This window comes from Macaca nemestrina, chromosome 7 (assembly GCF_043159975.1).
Source record: "Macaca nemestrina isolate mMacNem1 chromosome 7, mMacNem.hap1, whole genome shotgun sequence".
Classification (NCBI taxonomy): domain Eukaryota; kingdom Metazoa; phylum Chordata; class Mammalia; order Primates; family Cercopithecidae; genus Macaca; species Macaca nemestrina.
In genome coordinates this window covers 166,735,862-166,758,314 of record NC_092131.1, presented here as the reverse complement: position 1 = coordinate 166,758,314, position 22,453 = coordinate 166,735,862, and the positions used below count along the sequence as shown (strand labels likewise).

The 22,453-nt window shown below is 38.6% G+C and overlaps 1 protein-coding gene across 2 annotated transcripts in view; it reads right to left on the bottom strand.

Annotated features, from left to right (window-relative positions):
- Positions 1–22,453, bottom strand: part of LOC105492862 (diphthamine biosynthesis 6) — a 220,400-nt gene that overhangs the window by 17,978 nt on the left and 179,969 nt on the right. Inside the window, exons 9-10 of one of the 2 annotated variants that reach the window (XR_011606181.1) lie at positions 17,134–22,453; positions 1–16,252 (exon numbers count right to left, since the gene is read on the bottom strand). The exon at positions 1–16,252 is cut by the window's left edge and continues 17,978 nt beyond it. Coding sequence is in view for 1 of the 2 variants with exons in the window: in XM_011760182.3 (XP_011758484.2) it covers positions 22,400–22,453 (54 nt within the window). In the remaining variant the exon portion in view is untranslated. The other variant, XM_011760182.3, reaches the window with a different exon arrangement.

Genomic DNA, 22,453 nt, shown 5'->3' with positions numbered 1-22,453 from the left:
GTTCTGCTGGGGGTGGGGTGGCTGAACTGTGGGCCCAAGACAGGGACACTGCCTGGTGAAGAGCAGGGAGTTGAGGGCTTACAGAAAAGAGAGACTGAATTCTTCTCTATATGGTAGTTATGGCATGCTGGAAGTACCAGCAATACAATCAGGGTCTTTATTCTTTTTCCAGCTTGAGAGCAGCAAGGGTGGTACTACTGCAGTGGCAATGGATTGTGTCTGGAATTTCCTCCCCAGAGAAATGCAGAGCTGCCACCAATTGAAGTAATCAGGCAGGGGCAAAGCAGTTGTGCTGGGGGCCCAGGTTGGATGACCCTGCCCAGTGAAAAGTAGCAGGAGTAGGGACTTGTGTGGAAAATAGTCTGGCTGCTTTCCCATAAGTCGGCTGCAGTGTACTGAATACCTACAGTAGTTCTTCGGCTCTGCTCCCTCCCCAGCATGAAGGCAGTAGGGGCAGAGGCTGAAGTAGTGGCAAAAGGGGCAGGCCTTTCAGCTAACTCTGAGAGCTCTGTCCCACAGAAATGCAGATCTGCTACTGGCCTGAGTGCTCAGGCAGGGGTGGGTTGGCTGCGCTGCAGCCCCAGGCCAGTGGACTTTGCCATGGAAGGTGTAGTGGAAGGGAGGCCTACAGTCCATCTGTTCCTCAGCACTGCAGATGTGGCCCCTATCCTGGGGCTGTGCAAGATAGCCTGATCTCTCTTGGTGGAATTACAGCAACTGGCACCATGGTGCTCAGGGATCCAAGGCCCTTGGGGCTCCATGTGTGACTGGGCAGTAGCTCTGCCCAGACGCTATGCAACTCTCCATGTTAGTCTGGAGGCTCCTGAGGGAGGTGGTTGGAAGAATCTCCTGTGCTTAGGATTGCAAAGGTCTGTGACAAAAGTGTGAGTCCCTGGGGGCTCTGGTTCACTCACAATTTCCCTGCAGTGGGGACTCTCCCTTGGCACTCTGCAACAATCCTAGGTGGGTCATTGTCCTGCCTTGCTCCTCTCTGCTCTCTATGGGAGGTGTTGCTTCCTTGATGAATTCCAACATATCCTCCTAGATGATCCAGTCAACAGTTAGTGTTTACTGGTCACTTTATCTCAGTAGCTGCTTCTAATCAGTCATCTTGACATCTAGTCTATTTTAGTACTTTGAATATTGTCTTCCCCTTGCTTGTAAGGTTTCTGCTGAGAAATCCACTGGGATTCTTATAGAGATACCCTTATATGTGGCAATTTGCTTTTATCTTGCTGCTTTAAAAATTCACTTTGACTTTTAACAATTTAATTATAATTTGTCTCAGGGTAGACTCTTTGGATTCAATCTATTTGGGAACCATTGGGCTTTATGAATGATGTCATTTCTGATATGGTTTGGCTGTGTAGCCACCCAAATCTCGTCTTTAATTGTAGTTCCCATAATCCCCATGTCGTGGGAGGGACCTGGTTGGGAGGTAAGTGAATTGCAGGGGCAGTGACCCCCACAAAGATTTTCTCATGATAGTGAGTTCTCATGAGATCAGAATATTTTATAAGGGGGTTTCCCCCCTTTGGCTCGGCACTTCTCTTTCCTGACATCATGTGAAGAAGGACGTATTTGTTTCCTCTTCCACCATGATTGTATGTTTCCTGAGGCCTCCCCAGCCATGTCGAACTGTGAGTCAGTTAAACCTCTTTCCTTTATAAATTACCTACTCTCAGGCAGTCCTTTATAACAGCATGAGAATAGACTAATACAGTACATTGGTACTGGGTAGGAGGGTCCTACTGTAAAGATACGTGAAAATGTGGAAGTGACTTTGGAACTGGGTAACAAGCAGAGGTAGGACAGTTTGGAGGGCTCAGAAGAAGACAGAAAAAGTACTTACAATGTGGGAAAGTTTGGAACTTCCTAGAGACTTGTTGAATGGCTTTGGCCAAAATGCTGACAGTGATATTAACAATGAAGTCCAGTCTGAAGGGGCGTCAGATGGAGATGAGGAACTTGTTGGGAACTGGAAGAAAAGTGACTCTTGCCATGTTTTAGCAAAGAGAATGGCAGCATTTTGCCCCTGCCCTAGAGATCTACGGAATTTTGAACTTGAGAGTGATAACTTAGGCTTTCTGATGGAAGAAATGTCTAAGCAGCAAAGTATTCAAGAGGAGACTTGGGTGCTGTTAGACACATTCAGTTTTATGTATTCACAAAGATGTGGTTTGGAATTGGAATATATTGAAAAGGGAAGCAGAGCATAAAAGTTTGAAAAATTTGCAGGCTGACAATATGACAGAAAAGAAAAAACCCATTTTCTGAGGAGAAATTCAAGCCTGCTGCAGAAGTTTGCATAAGTAATGAGGAGCTAAATTTTAATCAGCAAGATGATAGGGAAAATGTCTCCAGGGGATGTCAGAAACCTTCATGGCAGCCCTCCCATCATAAGCCTGGAGGCATAGGAGGGAAAAAATGGTTTCATGGGCCAAGTCCAGGGCCCCCCTGCTGTTTGCAGCCTAGGGTCTTGGTGCCCTGTGTCCCAGCTGCTCCAGCTGTGGCTAAAACAGGACATGGTACAGCTGGGGCTGTGGCTTCAGAGGTTGCAAGCCCCGAGCTTTGGCAGCTTCCACATGGTGTTGAGCCTACGTGTGTGCAGTAGTCAAGAACTGAGGTTTGGAAACCTCTACCTAGATTTCAGAGGACAGATGGAAATGCCTGGATGTCCAGGCAGAAGTTTGCTGCAGGGGAAGGTCCTCATGGAGAACCTCTGCTAGGGCAGTGTGGAAGGGGAATGTGGGCTTAGGGTCCCCACACAGAGTTCCCACTTGGGAACTGCCTAGTGAAGCTGTGAAAAGAGGGCCACTTTCCTCCAGACCCCAGAATGGTAGGTCCACCCACAGCTTGCACAGTGCACCTGGAAAAGTCACAGATACTCAACATTTGCCTGTGAAGCCAGTCTGGAGGGGGCTGTACATTGCAAAGTCACAGAGGCATAACTCCCCAATGGCCTGGGAGCCCACCTCTTGCATCAGTGTGGTCTGAATGTGAGACATGGAGTCAGAGGAGATCATTTTGGACCTTTAAGATTTGACTGCCCCACTGGATTTTGGACTTGTATAGGGCCTGTATCCCCTTTATATTGGTCAATTTCTTCCACTGGGAATGGGTGTATTTACCCAATGCCTGTACCTCCATTGTATCTAGGAAGTAACTAATTTGCTTTTGGTTTTACTCGCTCGTAGGCAGAAGGGAATTGCCTTGCCTCAGATGAGACTTTGGACTTGGACTTTTGGGTCGATGCTGGAATGAGTTAAGGCTTTGGGGGACTGTTGGTAAGGCATGATTGTGTTTTGAAATGTGAGTTCATGAAAGGGGCCGGGGTAGTTTGGCTGTGTCCTCACCCAAATCTAATTTTGAATTGTAGTTCCTATAATCCTCACGTGTCATGGGCGGGACTCAGTAGGAGGTAAGTAAATTGTGGGGGCAGTACCCTGATGATGCTGTTCTAGTGATAGTGAGTGAGTTCTCATGAGATCTGATGATTTTATAAGAGGGCTTTCCCCCTGCTTGGCACTTCTTCCTGCTATCATGTGAAGAATCATGTGTTTGCTTCCCCTTCTGCCATGATTGTAAGTTTCTTGAGGCCTCATCGGCCATGCAGAACTGTGAGTCAATTGAACTTCTTTCCTTTATAAATGATCCAATCTTGGGTAGTCCTTTATAGCAACATGAGAACAGACTAATACAAATTCCCTCCCTAGATTTGGCAAGCTTACAGCCATTATGTCGTTTTTTTTTGACATAGGGTCTCACTCTGTCACCCAGGCTGGAGTGCAGTGGCGTGATCTCAACTCACTGGAACTTCCGCCTCCTGGGTTATTGCTTTGCATGCTCATAGCTTAACTCCCACTCATCAGTGAAAACATACAATGTTTGATATTTATCAGTTTCTTTATCCACTCATTGATTGATGGGCATTTGGGTTGGTTCCACGATTTTGCAATTGTGAATTGTGCTGCTATTAACATGCATGTGCACGTATCTTTTTCGAATAACGATTTCATTTCCTCTGGGTAGATACCCAGTAGTGGGATTGCTGTATCAAATGGTAGTTCCACTTTTAGTTTGTTAAGGAATCTCCACAGTTTTCCACAGTAGCTGTACTAGTTTACAATGCCACCAGCAGTGTAGAAGTGTTTCCTGTTCACTAAATCCATGCCAGCATCTACTGTTTTTCGATTTTTTTTATTATGGCCATTCTTGCAGGAGTGAGGTGGTATTGCATTGTGGTTTTGATTTGCATTTCCTTGATCATTAGTGATGTTGAGCATTTTTTCATGTTTGTTGGCCATTTGTATGTCTTCCTTTGAGAATTATCTACTCATGTCCTTAGCCCACTTTTTCATGAGAACTTTTTTTTTTAACTGACTTGTTTGAGTTTGTTGTAAATTCTGGATATTAGTCCTTGTCAGATGTATAGATTGTGAAGATTTTCTCCCACTCTGTGGATTGTCTGTTTATTCTGCTGACTGTTCCTTTTGCTGTGCAAAAGTTCTTTAATTAGGTCCCAGCCATTTATGTCTTACTTTATTGCATTTGCTTTCTTGGTCAAGAAATCCTTGCCTAAGTCAACGTCTAGAAGGGTTTTTCCAATGTTATCTTCTAGAATTTTTATAGTTTCAGTTCTTAGGTTTAAGTCCATAATCCATCCGGAGTTGATTTTTGCATAAGGTGAAAGGTGAGGATCCAGTTTCATTCTCCTACATGTGCCTCGCCAATTATCCCAGCACCATTTGCTGAAAAGGATGTCCTTTCCCCACTTTGTTTTTGTTTGCTCTGTCAAAGATCAATTGGCTATTAAGTATTTGGGTTTATTTCTGGGTGCTCTTTTCTTTTCTATTGGTCTATGTGTCTCTTTTTATACCAGTACCATGCTATTTTGGTGACTATGGCCTTATAGTATAGTTTGAAATCAGGTAGAGTGATGTCTCCAGATTTGTTCTTTTTGCTTAGCCTTGCTTTGATGACGTGGGCTCTTTTTTGGTTTCATATGAATTTTAGAATTGTTTTTCTAATTCTGTGAAGAATGATGGTGGTATTTTGATGGGGATTGCATTGAATTTGTAGATTGCTTTTGGCAGTATGGTCATCTTCACAATATTGATTCTACCATCCACGAGCACGGGACTTGTTTCCATGTGTTCATGTTGTCTATGATTTCTTTCAGTAGCGTTTGGTAGTTTTCCTTGTAGAGGTCTTTCGACTCTTCGGTTAGGTGTACTCTTTTTTTTTTTTTTTGCAGCTATTGTAAAAGAGGTTGAGTTCTTGATTTGATTCTCCACTTGGTTGCTGTTGGTGTATAGAATTGCACTGGTTTGTGTACATAAATCTTGTATTCAGAAACTTCACTGAATTCTTTTATCAGTTCTAGGAGCTTTATGGAGGAGTCCTTAAAATTTTCAAGGTAAACAATCATATCATCAGGAAACAGTGACAGTTTGACTTCCTCTTTACTGATTTGGATGCCCTTTATTTCTTTCTCTTGTCTGATTGCTCTGGCTAGGACTTCCAATACTATGTTGAAGAAGAATAGTGATAGTGGGCATCCTTGTCATGTTCCAGTTCTCAGAGGGAATGCTTTCAATTTTTCCCCATTCAATATTATGTCTGCTGTAGGTTTGTCATAGATGGCTTTTATTATATTAGGATATGCCCCTTGTATGCTGATTTTGCTGAAAGTTTTAATCATAAAGTGATGCTGGATTTTGTTGAATGCTTTTTCTACATCTATTGAAATGCTCATGTGATTTTTGTTTTTAATTCTGTTTATGTGGCCTATCACACTTACTGACTTGCATATGTTAAACCATCCCAGCATCGCTGGTGTGAAACCCACTTGATCATGATGGATTAACTTTTTGACATGTTGTTGGATTCAGTTAGCAAGTACTTTGTTAAGGATTTTAGCATCTATGTTCATCAAGGATATCGGTCTGTAGTTTTCTTTTTTGGTTATGTCTTTCCCTGGTTTTGGTATTAGGGTGATGTTGGCTTCATAGAATGAATTAAGGAGGGTTTCTTCTTTCTCCATCTTGTGGGATAGTGTGAAAAGGATTGGTACCAATTCTTCTTTGAATATCCGGTAGAATTCTGCTGTGAATCCATCTGGTCCTGGACATTTTTTTGTTGGTAATTTAAAAATAATCATTTCCGTCTGGGTATCAAATTCTTCTTGATTTAAGCTACGAGGGTGGTATTTTCCCATGAATTTTCCATCTCTTCTACGTTTTCTAATTTATGTGCATAAAGGTGTTCATAGCTGCCTTGAATGATCTTTTGTATTTTAGTGGTGTCAGTTGTAATATCTCCTGTTTCATTTCTTAGTGAGGTTATCTGGATTTTCTCTCTTCTTTTCTTGGTTGACCTTGTCAATGGTCTATCAATTTTATTTATCTTTTTCAAATAACTATCTTTTTGTTTCACTTATCTTTTTTTGTTGTTTGTTTAAATTTCATTTAGTTCTGCTCTGATCTTGTTTTCCTTTCTTCTGCTCGGTTTGGGTTTGTTCTTGTTTCTCTAGTTCCTTGAGGTGTGACCTTAGAATGTCAGTTTGTGCTCTTTCAGTCTTAGGGCTATGAACTTTCCTCTGAGCATCACCTTTTGCTGTATCCCAGAGGTTTTGATAGGTTGTGTCAGTATTGTTGTTCAGTTCAAAGAATTTTTAAATTTCCATCTTGATTTCATGTTTGACCCAATGCTCATTCAGGAGCAGGTTTTTAAATTTCCATGTATTTGCATGGTTTTGAAGGTTCTTTTTGGAGTTGATTTCTAGTTTTATTCCAGTGTGGTCTGAGAGAGTGCTTGATATAATTTCAGTTTTCTTAAATTTACTGAGGCTCGTTTTATGGCCTATCATATGGTCTATCCTGGGGAAAGTTCCATGCACTATTGAATAGAATGTGTATTCTGTAGTTTCTGGATGAAATGTTCTGTATATATCTGTTAAGTCCATTTGTTGCAAGGTATAGTTTAAATCCATTGTTTCTTTGTTGACTTTCTGTCTTGATGACCTGTCTAGTGCTGTCAGTGGAGTATTGAAGTCCCTCACAATTACTGTGTTGCTGTCTGTCTCATTCCTTAGGTCTATTAGTAATTGTTTTATAAATTTGGGAGCTCCACTGTTAGGTGCATACATGTTTAGGATTGTGATCTTTTCCTGTTGGACAAGGAATTTGACCATTATATAATGTCCCTCTTTGTCTCTTTTAACTGCTGTTGCTTTAACATTTATTTTGTCTGATATAGGAATAGCTACCCCTGCTTGCTTTGGTGACCATTTGCATAAAATGCACTTTTCCACCACTTTAAGTTTATGTGAGTATGTGCTAGGTGAGTCTCCTGAAGGCAGCAGATAGTCGGTTGTTGAGTTCTTATCCACTCTGTGGTTCTGTATTTTTAAGTGGAGCATTTAGGCCATTTACATTCAATGTTAGTATAGAAATGTGAGGTACCATTGCATTCACTGTGCTCTCTGTTGCTTGTGTATTTTATTTATTTTGTTTTTGTTTTTGCTTTTTAACATGTATTTTTTTTATAGGTCCTGTGTGATTTATGCATTAAAGAGATTCTGTCTTGATGTGTTTTCAGGATTTATTTCAAGATTGAAAGCACCTTTTGGTTCTTGTAGTGGTGGCTTGGTAATGGTGAATTCTCTCAGCATTTGTTTGTCTGAAAATGACTGTATCTTTCCTTGATATATGATGCTTAGTTTTGCTGGATACAAAATTCTTGACTGATAATTGTTTTGTTTGAGGAGACTGAAGATAGGGCCCCAATCCCTTCTAGCTTGTAGAGTTTCTGCTGAGATATCTGCTGTTAATCTGATAGGTTTATACGTTTATATGTTACCTGGTGCTTCTGTCTCACAGTTCTTAAGATTCTTTCCTTTGTCTTAACTTTGGATGACCTGATGACAATGTGCATAGGTGAAGATCTCTTTGTGATGGATGTCCTAGGTGTTCTTTGTGCTTCTTGTATTTGGAAGTCTGGGTCTCTAGCAAGGTTGGGGAAGCTTTCCTTGATTGTTCCCCCAAATGTTTTCCAAGCTTTTAGAATTCTCTTCTTCCTCAGGAACACGAATTATTCTTAGGTTTGGTTGTTTAACAGAATCCCAGGCTTCTTGGAGGCTTTGTTCATATTTTCTTATTCTTTTTGCTTTGTCTTTGTTGGATTGGTTTAATTTGAAGACCTTGTCTTTGAGCTCTGAATTTCTTTCTTCTACTTGTTCAATTCTATTGCTGAGACTTTCCAGAGTATTTCACATTTCTAACAGTGTGTCCAATGTTTTCAGAATTTTTGATTGTTTTCTTTTTAAGCTATCTATTTCCTTGAATATTTCTCCTTTCACTTCTTGTATCATATTTTAGATTTCCTTGCATTGGGCATTGCCTTTCTGTGGTCCCTCTCTGATTAGCTTAGTAGCTAACCTCCTGAATTCTTTTTCAGGTAAATCAGGGATTTCTTCTTCGTTTGGAGCCATTACTGGTGACCGTGTGATTTTTTTGGAGGCAATGAAGAGCCTTGTTTTGTCATATTACCAGGGTTGGTTTTCTGGTTGCTTCTCATTTGGGTAAGCTCTGTCAGAGGGAAGGTCTAGGGCTGAAGGCTGTTGTTCAGATTCTTTTGTCCCATGGAATGTTCCTTTGATGTAGTACTCTCCCCCTTTTCCTATGGATGTGGATTCCTGTGAGCCAAACTGCAGTGATGGTTGTCTGTCTTCTGGGTCTAGCCACACAGCAAGTATACCTGGCTCTGGGCTGGTATTGGGAGTTGTCTGCAGAGTCCTGTGATGTGAACCATCTATGGGTCTCTCAGCCAGGGATACCAACACCTGTTCTGGTGGAGGTGGTGGGGGGTGCAATGGACTCCATGAGATTCTTAGCTTTGGTGGTTTAATGTTCTATTTTTGTGTTGGTTGGCCTCCTGCCAGTAGGTGGCACTTTCCAGAGAGCATCAGCTGTGTTATTATGAGGAGGAAGTGGTGGTGGGCGGGGCCCTAGAACTCCCAAGATTATATACCCTTTGTCTTCTGCTACCAGGTTGGGTAGGGAAGGACCATCAGGTGGGGGTGGGGCTAGGCATGTATGAGCTCAGACTCTCCTTGGGCGGGTCTTGCTGTGGCTGATGGGGGTGAGAATCTCAGGTCACTGGAGTTGTGTGCCTAGGAGGATTATGGCTGCTTCTGCTGAGTCATGCAGGTTGTTAGACAGTTGGGGGAAAGCTGGCAGTCACAGGCCTCACCCAGCTCCTAGCAAACCCAAGGGCAGGTCTCACTCCCACCGTGCCCCCCTCAACACCCCCCAAAGCGCTTCCAGGCAGAGAGCAATACAGACTTGAAAATCTACTTCAGGCTGTCTGCCTCCCAGCTGTGAAAGAAAAGGGCTTGGTTCTTCTCCTGCTTGTGGAGTCTGCACACCAGATTTGGGCCATTCCCCACGTTCTGTCCAGAAGGCTTCTCACCCTGTTCAAATTGTTACAAAGTTCAGCTAGAAATTTGCTTCTCCCTGTGTAGTTTTACTCCCTGTTCCTCTCCCATTGGATCCCTGTGGTGCCAGGCAGGAATGGCCTGCTAGGGGACCCATTGAGCTCCCAAGGCCTTTCTGCTGCTTCCTCCACCCCTGTATTTTGCTTGGCTCTCCAAATTGACTCAGCTCCAGCTAAAGTCGGAAACTTCTCCCATAAACAGACCTTCAGTTTATCCAGTGGAGGTGCATGTTTGGGAGAGGAAGCTCTCCCTTTGCTACTTCTGCAGTTGGGGCACTCACAGTTTTTTTTTTTCCTTCGGCGGGGAGGGGGGACTCCTGGGTCCTGCAGGAGCAGTCCACTTCCTTCAGAGAATCTCATTGTGTCTGTTTTTGAAGTCATCTTCTAAGTTTTTCAGTTCAGTCATTGTATTCTTCAGTTCCAGGATTTCCATCTGGTTCTTTTTTTAAGGTTTCTATATTTTTTTCAAAATTAAACTTCCCATTTTATTCATGTATTGTTTTCCTGGCTTCATTTAGTTGTCTTTGTTCTCTTACAGTTTATTAAACTTCTTTAAAATGGTTATTCTGAATCCTCTGTCAAGCAGTTCATGCATTTCCATGTCTTTAGGGCTGGTTATTGGAGTTTTATTCATTTCCTTTGGTTATGTTTGCTTGATTTTTTGCAATCCATGTAGCCTTGCATTGTTGTCTATGCGTCTGAAAGAGCAAACACCTTCTCCAGTCTTTACAGACTGGTTTTTGCAGGTAAAAAACTCCTCCTGCTGGGTCCCCAGATTGATAGGGTTGCCTCCAAGATCATGATTAACTGGGGCCAGAGCTGGGTCACATGGATGCTGCTGGGTCTGCAGTCAGGTACACAGTTGAAGGGCCTGTTACTGCAGGCACAGGTGGGCACAATTCCTGCCTGGTACGCATCAGATGGGACTACTTCTGGAACCATGGTCAAGCAAGGTTGGAGCTGGGTCGCAAGAGGACTTCTGGGTCTGCAGATGGCAGGTCCATTAGTAGGGTATTAATAGGCATGGCTCCTACTAGACTGCCTATTAACCACAATAGATGGCGGATAGAGCCAAGTCACAGGGCTGCTTCAGCATTGCAGTAGGGTATGAGTTCAGCAGGCCTGTTACCAGGGTTATAAATAGATGTCTTTTGAAGGTAACATATGTGGGTAGCACTGCCCCCAGGCCATAGCAGAGTGGAAACGGAAATAAGTCACAGGACCAGTTTAAGGTCTATAGCCAGATACCTCAACAGTGTGCCTGTTATTGGGGGCATATATGGGTGTGTCTCCCAGAGGGTCCCTGGATTGGCAGGACTGTCTCTGGGCTATGGTAGATTGGGGCTAGAGCCCAGTTAAGGGCCACTTTATTTTACACAATTGGGTGTGAGGTCAACAGGCCTGCCACTGGAGGAATGAACAGGTGTATCTCCTACCAGGTCCTTGGGTAGGCAGGACTTCTCCCTACAGCAAAGCAGGGATGCAGCTGAGTCACAGGTCTCAGGATCCACAGCCAGGACTAAGTTTGTGGGCCTTCTAATGAAGGTATAAACCAACCTGATTCCTCCCATGTCCCCTGGCAAATGGGATCACGGGCAGGACAGAGACCAAGGGCGTCTGGAACTGAGACTACGGGAGAATAGGGCTGTTACTGACATGCAGCTGAGGCCACTGTCAGCTAGCCTGTCACTGGGGCATAGGCTAGTCTTCTCAAAGTGGCCCTCCAAAGACTTGGGCATCACTGGGGTTCTGCATCATCCTACCTGGATCCCAATGGTCCCACAAGGGCATTTTTGTCTGTGAATGTTTGCCAAGTTATTGTTAGTATTGAGGGATATGAGCTGGGAAACCTCATTTTCCACCCTCTTGCCTATGTCAATCTCTAACTTTCAACAGTTTGATTGTAATGTATCTCAGTGCAGGCCTTTTTAGGTTTGTCTTTTTTTTTTTTGAGACGGAGTCTTGCTGTGTCACCCAGGCTGGAGTGCAGTGGCCGGATCTCAGCTCACTGCAAGCTCCACCTCCCGGGTTCACACCATTCTCCTGCCTCAGCCTCCTGTGTAGCGGGGACCACAGGCGCCCGCCACCACGCCTGGCTAATTTTTTTTTTTTTTTTGTATTTTTAGTAGAGATGGGGTTTCACCGTGTTAGCCAGGATGGTCTCGATCTCCTGACCTCGTGATCCGCCTGTCTTGGGCTCCCAAAGTGCTGGGATTACAGACGTGAGCCACCGTGCCCGGCCGGTTTGTCTTATATTTAGTCCTTTGATCTTGAATTTGGATATCTACATCATTTCTCAGATTTGGGAAATTTTCAGCCATTCTTTAAATAACATCTCTTTTTTTCCCTCTCTTATCCTTCTTGTACTCTCATACTGTATAGATTGGTCTGCTTGATCATGTCCCATAAGTTCTTTAGGCGTTCTTCACTGTTCTTTCTTTTTTACTCCCTTTTTTATACTCTGACTCAAAAAATTCAAATGACCTGACTTCAAGTTTCCTGATTCCTTCTTCTGCTTGACCAAGTCTGCTATTGAACCTCTCCAGTGAATTTTTTGGTTCAGTTATTAAATTCTTTGGTTCCAGATTTTCTATTATTTTCAGTTTCTATTCCTTTGTTGATTTTCTAATTTTGTTAATGCATCATTTTCCTGATTTCATTTAGTTGTTTATCTATGCTTTCTTATAGCACATTGAGCTTTGAAATGATTACTTTGAATTCTTTGTCAAGTAATTCATATTAATAGGTTTTCATTTTAGGGCCAGTTTCTGAAGATCTATTTTGGGCCTATGATTGGGTCATATTTCCCTGTTTCTTTATGAGTCTTATTGTTACGTTTTTTGCATTTGAAAAAGCAAATGTCTCTTCCAGTCTTTATTAAGTGGCTTAACATAGGGGAAGACCTTCACCAGTCAACCCAGTTAGAAATTTTAGGTCCTCTTAAATCTTTTCTGGGGATATTTCTTCCCTGGGTTTGTGCATGTAATTTCACAAGGAGAGAGGTTTGCCAGTTTCCTTTTCAGAAGCTTGTAATCTCTTACTCTGCAGAGTGTCTGTTTGCAGTGCTACAGGCTCTCTGGAACCATTAAAAGCCACCGAGCTCTCTTTGCAGCATTCTCTTCTGTTCTCTGTGGCCCTCAGGAATCCAAAACATGTCAGTTCTGTCAGCACTCCAAGTCAGGAGAGACAGTAACCAGACATTTGGGAAGCCCTCTGAAAATCTGGAATACTGGACACATGTTCTGCCCTTCTCTTTCCCTCCTGTGGGAGAAACCATGAGTTGGTCACTTTCCCCCAAATCGGCAAGCTCTGCTGGCCTCCATCTTTATTATTGCCAGTTTTCTGGCATTGTAATATGCTTCTAAACTCTCTTTTTCACTTTCTAACATGTAGGTATCCAAAGTATGCCAGAAGCCTGTCTGCACTCCAAGTCTGATGAGACAGAAACCAGTCCCTTTAGTTATTGCCCCCAAAGAGTTGGAATGTACCTTTAGCATTCCACGGGTCTCCCAAGGGAGAAGCCATGATCTTTCTGATCACACCGAATTGTGCTGTTTTTGGGGAGGGGGCATCACAGTTGACACAAGATGGCTTTTCTTACCCAATGTGGTTGTTTTTGACTCTGAGCTTGTCTGGGGTAGTGTGACTTAACTAGCTTCTAGAGTTCTCATAAAGGCTCTTTGAAGGATATACTGTTGTCCCCATGGGGAAATACGGTCAGTGACTTCCCGCTCTGCTATCTTACTAGTGTATTTCTTTCTAGCCATCTTTTTTTATTACTGATTTTTAGCATAATCTTATTGTAAGATAACATTCCCTGTATAATTTCATTCCTATGACATTAGTAGACTTGCATTATGGCCCTGGATATAACTAACTTTTGTATAATTTCTAGTTTCCTTGAAAATAATATGTGTACTGCAGTTGTTGGGTATTGTGTTTCTATGTTTGTAGAATCAAGTTTGCTAATTGCACTATTTTAATTTTCTATATCCTTGATGATTTTGTCTGTTTTTAAAATCAATACTTGAAAGAAGCATGCAAAAATCTCAAATTATGACTACAAATTTGTCATAAGGAGATCCCCTACTGTCAATTTCTGTTACACATTTTGAGGTGGTAATTATATATATACAAATTAAGAATTGTTATATCTTCCTGAAGACTTGAGCCTTTTAACATATTGCAGTGTACTTTACAATAATGCTTTTCATTCATTTTGTCTTTTGTTAAAAGACATCAATATAAACTCTCTTTTGCCTAGCTTCTGCATGGCACATGTTTTCGCACTCTTACTTTCATTCTTTCTGTGCCATTATTTTTAGTGGTGTCTCTTTCAAAGAGCATAGATTTGGGGTTTGCTTTCTAGTCAATCTATTTTTTTTTGTCTTTAAGTGAAACAGTGGTGCATTTATATTTATTGTAATTATTGATATATTTGCACTTAAATATATAATCTTACCCTTGATTTGCTTCTGCTAGTTGCTCTATGCTTATTTTACTTTGTTTCGCCTTTTAAAAATTATTTTTCATTATTCTATTTTTTCCTTCTTCATTAGATTACATTATATTCATTTATATTATTTTAGTGGTTATCCTAGTTTATGACATGTTATCTACATCTATGAGGTTTATTATTAATCTCAACATTTGCCTTTTTTATATACAATGCAAAAACTTTAACCATTTAACTCCACTTCCCTAACACCCTCAGTTATGTGCACTGCTTTTTATTTAATTCTATGTAGATTTTAAACTCAAAGAGACATCATGTTATTGTTACATATAGTTAATATCTGCTTATATTTTCTCATGTTTACTCTTTTCATTTCTCATTGATCTTTCCTGCATCTCTGATATTCTATCTGGAATAATTTCCTTCTTCCTTAACAGCCTTTACTGTCCTTTGGTGTGGATATTTTCTGGAAACAAATTTTCTTAGTTTTTGTTCAAAAAATTTTTAGCTTCATGTTTTTTCCCAACATTTTTTGAGGAAAAAATGTATATATATGGAAAAGCCTAAAGGATTTTACAAGACCACCTATATATCCACTACCTACACTCTACAATTAGCACTTTGTTGTATTTATCATATACCTATCATTTGCCATCAATCCATCTTATATTTTTAATGCATTTCCCAGTAAGCTGCAGACATTACTCTTTATTTAGACTGTGTCATGCGTGTTACTAACTAGAGTTAAGTATTTATATCTTGAGAGAAAAATTACATACAGCAAAATGGATAAACTACAGGTGAACTATGAAATAAAGTTTTACAAACAGATTACTGTCATCCTGGAAATTCCTCCACTCTTATTCTTGAAGGATATTATTGCTGGGTACAGAATTCTAGGATGGCAATTATTTTCATTTAGCACTATCAAAATTTGATTTCATTGACTACTGTCTTCACTATTTCTATTCTAATTGTTGCTTCTTTGAAAGTAGCCTGTTTTTAACCCACTTTGGCTGTTTTCAATTTTTTTTTCTTCTTTTGTTTCCAGCAGTTTTACCATTATGTGTCTAAATATCTATTTTTATTTTGTTTGAGGTTCATAAGGCTTCTTGAATCTATACTTTTGTGTGTTTTGTTAATTTTGGAAGGCTCTTAGCTACTATGTTTTTGAACATTGCACTTTCCCCATTCTCCCTCTAGTCTTTCTGACACTTTAATTACATATATTTTTGACCTTCTATTTCCATGCCTCTTAATTCTTTTATGTGTATTTTCTATCTTTGTTTCTCTTCATGTTTCATTCTGAATATTTTCTTCTGATCTCTTTTCCAGTTCACTGAATTGCTCTTTGGCTATATCTACAGGCGACTGGAAAGACCTTAACCCCTTTTCTCAAACACAACTCAAACACAACTCACAACTAACATCTGCCAATGTGATCAAAAAGACTGGTAATATGACCCTCAACCTGGGCTTAAATCTGTCATTATAAATACTTCAGGATTCCTAGATTATGCTTATTCCCTAAAACCCAATCACCAAATCTATGGGTAGTGAGGCAACTTTCTCACCAACACCTCTAATGTATTTTATTTACTTTTCTATCTGTCTCACTCCAAAGAATACAAGCTCCATGAAAGCAATATTTTTTAGCTGATCAGTTCACTACTGTACACCCAATGTCTAAACAGTGCCATGCATATAAGAATAAGCACTCAATAAATATGTTCTGAATGAATAAATCATATGAGGATTATATTTTATAAGAAATCACCAAACTGGAACTTTATGAAAACAGCAATCAGAAATTTTATTTCTTAACAACAGCAACAGTAAAAAGCTGAATTGGTTAGCATAACAACTAAGTAAATATAAAAGCTAAAAAAGAGACTCAATTGGAGTTTGGAAGCATTGATTGTTACTTTTATTATTATCCTCTCCCAAACTGGTAAGTCTTCCATAGATTTAGGCTTCAAAAACCGAAACCATCCTTGCGTCGCCCAGTTTGATTCCCGACACAAATGATATCATCACGGTATGGTGTTGCTACTACCAAAGTCCATTTACTAGAGACAGAAATGAGTCAAGTAGTCCTCTAACTATGGGTGAAACTGATTAATAAACCTTGATTTACTAATCTGCTCCAGTGACCATTTATAGCAACAGTGACCCAGTAGTACCTACAGCCCAGCACCCATTCAAGCCCCAAGTTGTATCATTTAGTTTTACAGCATTAGGTTTCAGACTGGTAAATACCTTGCTCCATCTTGCCAAATCACTTTTCTGCTCCTCAGCCTAAGGGCAAGGGTGGGGAGAGACAGGGTAGGAAAGTTGTGCTGAACCAAATGTTGGCAAATGAAAGTCATCGTTTATCTTCTTACTTTCTTTGTCCTATCTGTAAGGAAATATTTTGTAGGTTGTAGAGAGGCAGTTGCAGCATACCTCCATGGATGGGATCCTTGAGTTTATACATGTTGCTATGAGCGATGAAAGCAAATTCCCATGCACAACATACTCAAGAGGTCTACCATACCAACACTTTTAATCATCTTGCGTGTGTGTGTGTGTGTGTGTGTGTGTGTATACACTTTTCTGAAGGGGTCTTTTTTTACACTTAAGATTTCAATCCTCCATTGTGAGTAATGTTTTCACCTGAGTTCAATGGAAAGTTTTAAAGGGCCCTACTGTCTTTCTACCAAGACCAGTGAAATGTTGAAGAATAACATTTAAGTGTTTATTTAACACTGGAACTCACTATACTGCTCTCTCTTAATTTTCTTAATCAGATATTAAAAAAATTAAAAATATATGCTCTTTGTAAGAAGTCACAGATTACAGATATATAAAGAATTAAGCTTCTCTGTTTACTCCCTTCCTGCTCACTTCCTCAACGAATCCAATACTATCAGTCTGGTGATTATATGCCCATCTCTTACTATGCTCATTCATACATAAATAAACATATAAGCTCCCGGCCTCCACCAACATTTTTAGAAAAACAGGATCATAACTCACACATCACTGTTTACCATGAATCAACATATTATGGCCACAATGTCAGTTCAGATTAGCAAAACTAGTGTTATCTGTCACTGTAATCATAACATTGGGAATAATGATTACCGTGGTAACTTCATTTTAATGTTAAGACTAGAATTACTGTGTAATTTACCTACCTTTATAGTAGATTCCATGTAGACCTAGTAGTTTTTTTAAACAGAGTAGGTATTCAAGATATATGCTAGATTGAAGAGAAGAATAAAAATACAGAGATGGCTAAACATTATAAAGTTTTTCAAGACCTTTGATGATATATCTCAAATAAAGCAAAATAAAATGAAAGAGCCAAGAATGGGCTGTCAGACTGATGATGTTTTTAAAAGTTACAACTTTTAAAAGTGTGTGCTTTTATTATTATATAAAATACGTAATTGTCCCATGAAATTATTTCAACAAAAAACGAACTTAAGTGCTGATTATAGGATACATTAGTACTTAGGAAATTATTTCAACAAAAGCACAATTAAATACTAAGTGAAAGTAGGGAACATTAATAAAATTGAGGTTAAATTCCTGTGAACTTTGTCTTTCTATATACGCAATTGCTTTGCCAATAATTAATTTAAAATACTATTTTCCACAAAGCTGTCTGAAAATCTAAAACAACCTCATAAGGAAGAAAAAGCCTTCTGGGTAGTTGCAAGTAAAAGTCTGATTTTTCTGTTAAAGGTTATACATTTTAATATGATATTCTGATTGATTTATGTAAAGCTTTGGATTTTTCATTTTCTCAAGCCTGTCACTGCAGTGATGTACGGTACATTTTACTATCAAGTTTGCCATAAGCAATAAAGTCGGGGCCCCAAAGAAATTTTAATGTATTTCTCCATTTTTATCCCACAGCTTTCTATTATTCGGTTATTTTATTTAGAATCGCAGTTTAGTTGATATCATTTTTACATTCATATAAATAATTCAAGATTTTAACTTAAAGGTAAAATTTAAGTAGATTAATTATTTAATAGAAAAGTTTAAGGGTCATCATATGTAAAGTGAAAGTCTAAATGATAAATCAAAATTTACACTAACAGTATTTCTAAATGTTTTATTTTACATTCTAGTTTGCTTAAAGCATTTTTCTCTAACAAGATAAATGAAAAAAAAGGAACTAATTAAATGTCATATAATGTGAAATGGAGACACACCTGTAAGATTCTTTATGAATAAAAAAATAAAGTACGAAAATAACAACCAAATAAATTAAAAAGTTCTTATTGTAGAACTAATAGCTGTTACAGAGGTTATGAAGATGAAAATAGAACAGTAGTCAAGACATCTGTATGTAACCTAGTAGAAAGAATAAGTCCTTAAACAACTATAACTAACATAAAGCAGAATAAATAAGGTTATTTGCAACAAGAAAGAAAGAGAAACAAATTGACAGGGCAGTTCATGTCTTGTGACTAAAGGTATAAGAGTATTTGAGTTCAATCTTGCATAGTCTGTAGGATTAAGTAGTTAAGGAGAGAAGAAGAAAGGAAAGCTGGTAGGACAGAATAAAGCAAGGAAGGAGAGAAGCGAAGGCATAATCAGGGAGTGGCCATTGGTTCAGTATTACTAGAGCAAAGTGGACATGTAGGGGAATCCTGGGAGCAGGACTGAAAAAGGATGCTATGGCCATATGTCAGATAGCCTTCCATTCATGGCTAATCATCTTATTCACTTAGAAAATAATGAAGCACTATTGTGGAATTTTGCGCAGGGAGTCATACACTAGAAAGAAAACCTATATGGCAGTGAAACTGAATATAGAGAATATGAAAGCAAGGATTTGAATTAGTTGTATCTTGTCCAAGAGTTGGGCAAGACACAAATTTAATGAGCGATAAGCATGGGGATAGAAATATGTAAGATACATATTAGGACTAGAATATAAAAGATTAGATAATCTGTTGAATATTCATAGTAAATGAGAGGATAGCTTAAGAGATGATTCCAACATTCTGTGCTTGAGTTACTGTGAGGAGAAGAGTTGTGTTAAATAACAAAAATAGGGAATAAAGACACTTAGAGGGGAAAATGAGTTCAAGTTTTGTATATAATGAGAATGACATGTATTGGTAGCCATGTGCAGCAGCTAGTCAGAAATAAGAACCTTGAGTTATGGAGAAAGTAGATATTAGTAGAAAGACTAGAAAGAGAGTGACTTGAGAATCATCTGGAAAAAGAGGTGAAAATTAAACTTGTAAAAAATACATAATTCCAGAAAAAGAAAATATTGAAAAAGAAAAGAATGGACCTATAAAAAGAACTTGCAGCATATGTGCATGCTGGAGGTAAAAAGAAGAGAAGCTACTGAAGAAGACAGGAGAAATCTCAAGACAGGCAGAAAAAAAGTCAGACTAGTACAGAGGCATATGACCATTATAGGGGAAATTTTCAAAGAGGTGGTGGCCCATATTATCAAGGAAAGGCATTAAGGATTATGAAGAATGAAAAAAGGCCAATAGCAGTTCATCAAAGTAATTAAGGTCAAGCTAGATTGCAAATGTGTTACAAAGCAAATGAAAACTGATGCAATTTAGAAAACAGATTGATTTTCAGAGTGGTATTCAGGGTACTGCATTTTAGATATTACTAATATTTAGGGTGGAATGTTAATTTAAGATATGTCTGAAATACAATGTGATTTTGATAAAACATGTAGAAGAGTACCTGACATTTTTGTTCTCCAGCATTTATTCATCTTTCTTTTGGTAATCATACTTCATTTTCTGTCTAAAGAATTCCTTCTCTACCACGTGGGTTAGTTTAGGAGTAAAGCTGGTGACTTGTGAAAGTTTAGCCCTGGACCCTGTGACTGAGAGATAGGCATATCAACTAACTCTGAATTCACAACAAGAATACCACCTTCAAGCCTGTTATATGAAAAAAAAAAAATTAGAAAAATCCCAAATAGTCCTAATTGAGCCAACATGTAACATATTAAGCCATAACAATGAAGAGAAAAAAGGTGCCTAAACAAAATTCCAATGAATGAAATCAAAGAACTAAACAAAGTGATATTCCATGTTCATGGATAAAGACTCAATATTGTCGTGAGGTCAATTCTTCCCAAATTGATCTTCAATTTCAGTCAAAATCCAAGCAAGTTTTTTTTTTGTGGATATGGAAAAACTGATTGTAAAGTTTTTATGAAGAGACAAAAAATCCAGAATGGTCAATACAATATGGAAGAAGAAAAAAGTTGGAAGATTAACACTATCTGACTTGAATATTTACTGCAAAGCTACAGTTATCAAGACTGTGGTATGTGCAAAAGAGACAAATCCATCAGTGGAACAGACTAGAGAGCTCAGAAACAGACCACACAAATATACAAAAGAACAAGGCAAAAAGGAGAAAAGATAGTCTTTTCAAGAAATGGTGCTGGAACAATTGAATAACTATGTTTTAAAAAATGAATCTATACATAGACGTTATGTCCTTTACAAAAATGAATTCAGAATGTATCACAAACATAAACGTAAAGCACAAAGCTATCAAACTTCAACAAGGAAATTTAGGAGAAAATCCAGATGACTTTGGATTTTGCAATGATTTTTTAGATATAATATTAAAGGTGTAATACTAGAAAAAAAGAATTGATAAGCTGGAGTTCCTTAAAATTAAAAACTTGTGCTTTGTAAAAGACACTGCTAAGAGAATGAAAAGACACAACATAGAATGGCAGAACATATTTGCAAATACATATTTGATAAAGAACTGTTATCCAAAATATACAAAGAACTCTTAAAACTCAATAATAAGAAAAAAACCCCAATTAAAAATAGTCAAAAGATTTGAAGAGACACTTCACCAAAGGAGATACACAGATGGCAAATAAACATGACAAGATGCTCAACATTATATATCTTTAGGGAGTTGCAAACTAAAACAACAACGAGAGAACACTTCAGACCTACCACAATGGCAAAAGTCCAAAATACCTACAATGCTCAATGCTGGTTGGGAGGTGGAACAGCAGAAACTCTTATTCATTGTTGGTGGGAATACAAAATAGTACAACTACTTTGGAAAACAGTGTGGCAGTTTTTTACAAAGCTAAACATAATCTTACCATATGATCCAGTAATTGTGCTCCTTGGTATTTACACACCTGAAAACTTAAAAACTTATCTTCACACAAAAACCTGTTCATGGATGTTTATAGTCGCTTTATTCATAATCGCCAAAACATGGAAGCGACTCAGATGTTCTTCAGTAGGTGCATGGACAAATGAAATGTGGTAGAACCAGACAATAAAATTTTATTCTACACTAAAAAAAAAAAAAAAGCTACATACACATGACAAGATATAGAGAAACCTAAATGCATCTTAATACATGAAAGAAGCCAATCTAAAAAGCTATATACTGTATGATTTCAACTATATAACATTCTGGTAAAAGCAAAACTATGTACACAGTAAAAAGATCAGTTGCTAAGGGTTAAAGGAGAGGGAGGGATGAATAAGTAAAACACAGAGGACATTTAAGGCAGTGAAATTATTCTGTATAATACTATAATGGTTGACAAATGTCATCATGCATTTGTCAAAACCCATATTATGTACAACACCAAGAATGAACCCTCATGTAAACTATGGACTTCGGGTGATAATAACGTGTCAATGTAGGTTTCATCAGTTGTAACAAATGTACCACTCTATTATAGGACATTGACAGTAGGGGAGGCTGTGAATGTGTGGAGGTAGAGGGTATATGGGAAATCTCCACATCTTCTGCTCTGTTTTCGCTGTGAACTTAAAACTGTTCTAAAACATAAAGTTTATTTTTTACTAAAAGTTTTCTAAGGTCAACATAGGTAATACTGAAAAACAGCATTTTAAAAATCAGTGATAAAATAACTTGTAAGAGTTAAGGACATGCCTCATAATTGTCCAATAATGTTGAAACTCTTCAACCATGAATACATTTAAAACAAAAATGATAAATCACTTTGGCGACACCCAATAGAATAAGCTTGACTGGCTAAATAAAGTGACCATCTTTTCATCATTTTCAAATGCCTCTCCATCATGACATTATTGGTAGGGAATGCAGCAGGAAAGAGAGGAGGGAAAGAAACTAGTGTGATAAAAAAAGAAATGCTACAGAAATGGGGTTTATAGATGAAATAAAAGAAAAAAAAGGTCATAGGGAAGATGTGTTAACAAAAGAGAGTGAACCCCAAAAAAGTTGGCACTATTAATGAACACGCCACTGACATTTTCCCAATTAATAAATGGTTCCATTAACTTCTTCTATTGAAAGTATGTTTTTCTAAAAAAAAGGAGTCATAAGAAAAAAAAGAAAAAACTGTCATAGTAACTGAGAAAATACTGTGCAATTTTTTTGTACAGAAATGGTGGTTTAATGAACAATGTTCCGAAACACTTTTCAAAAATTATATATATAATTAGATGTTCTGTAGTTGTCAGGCACTGAGGACAC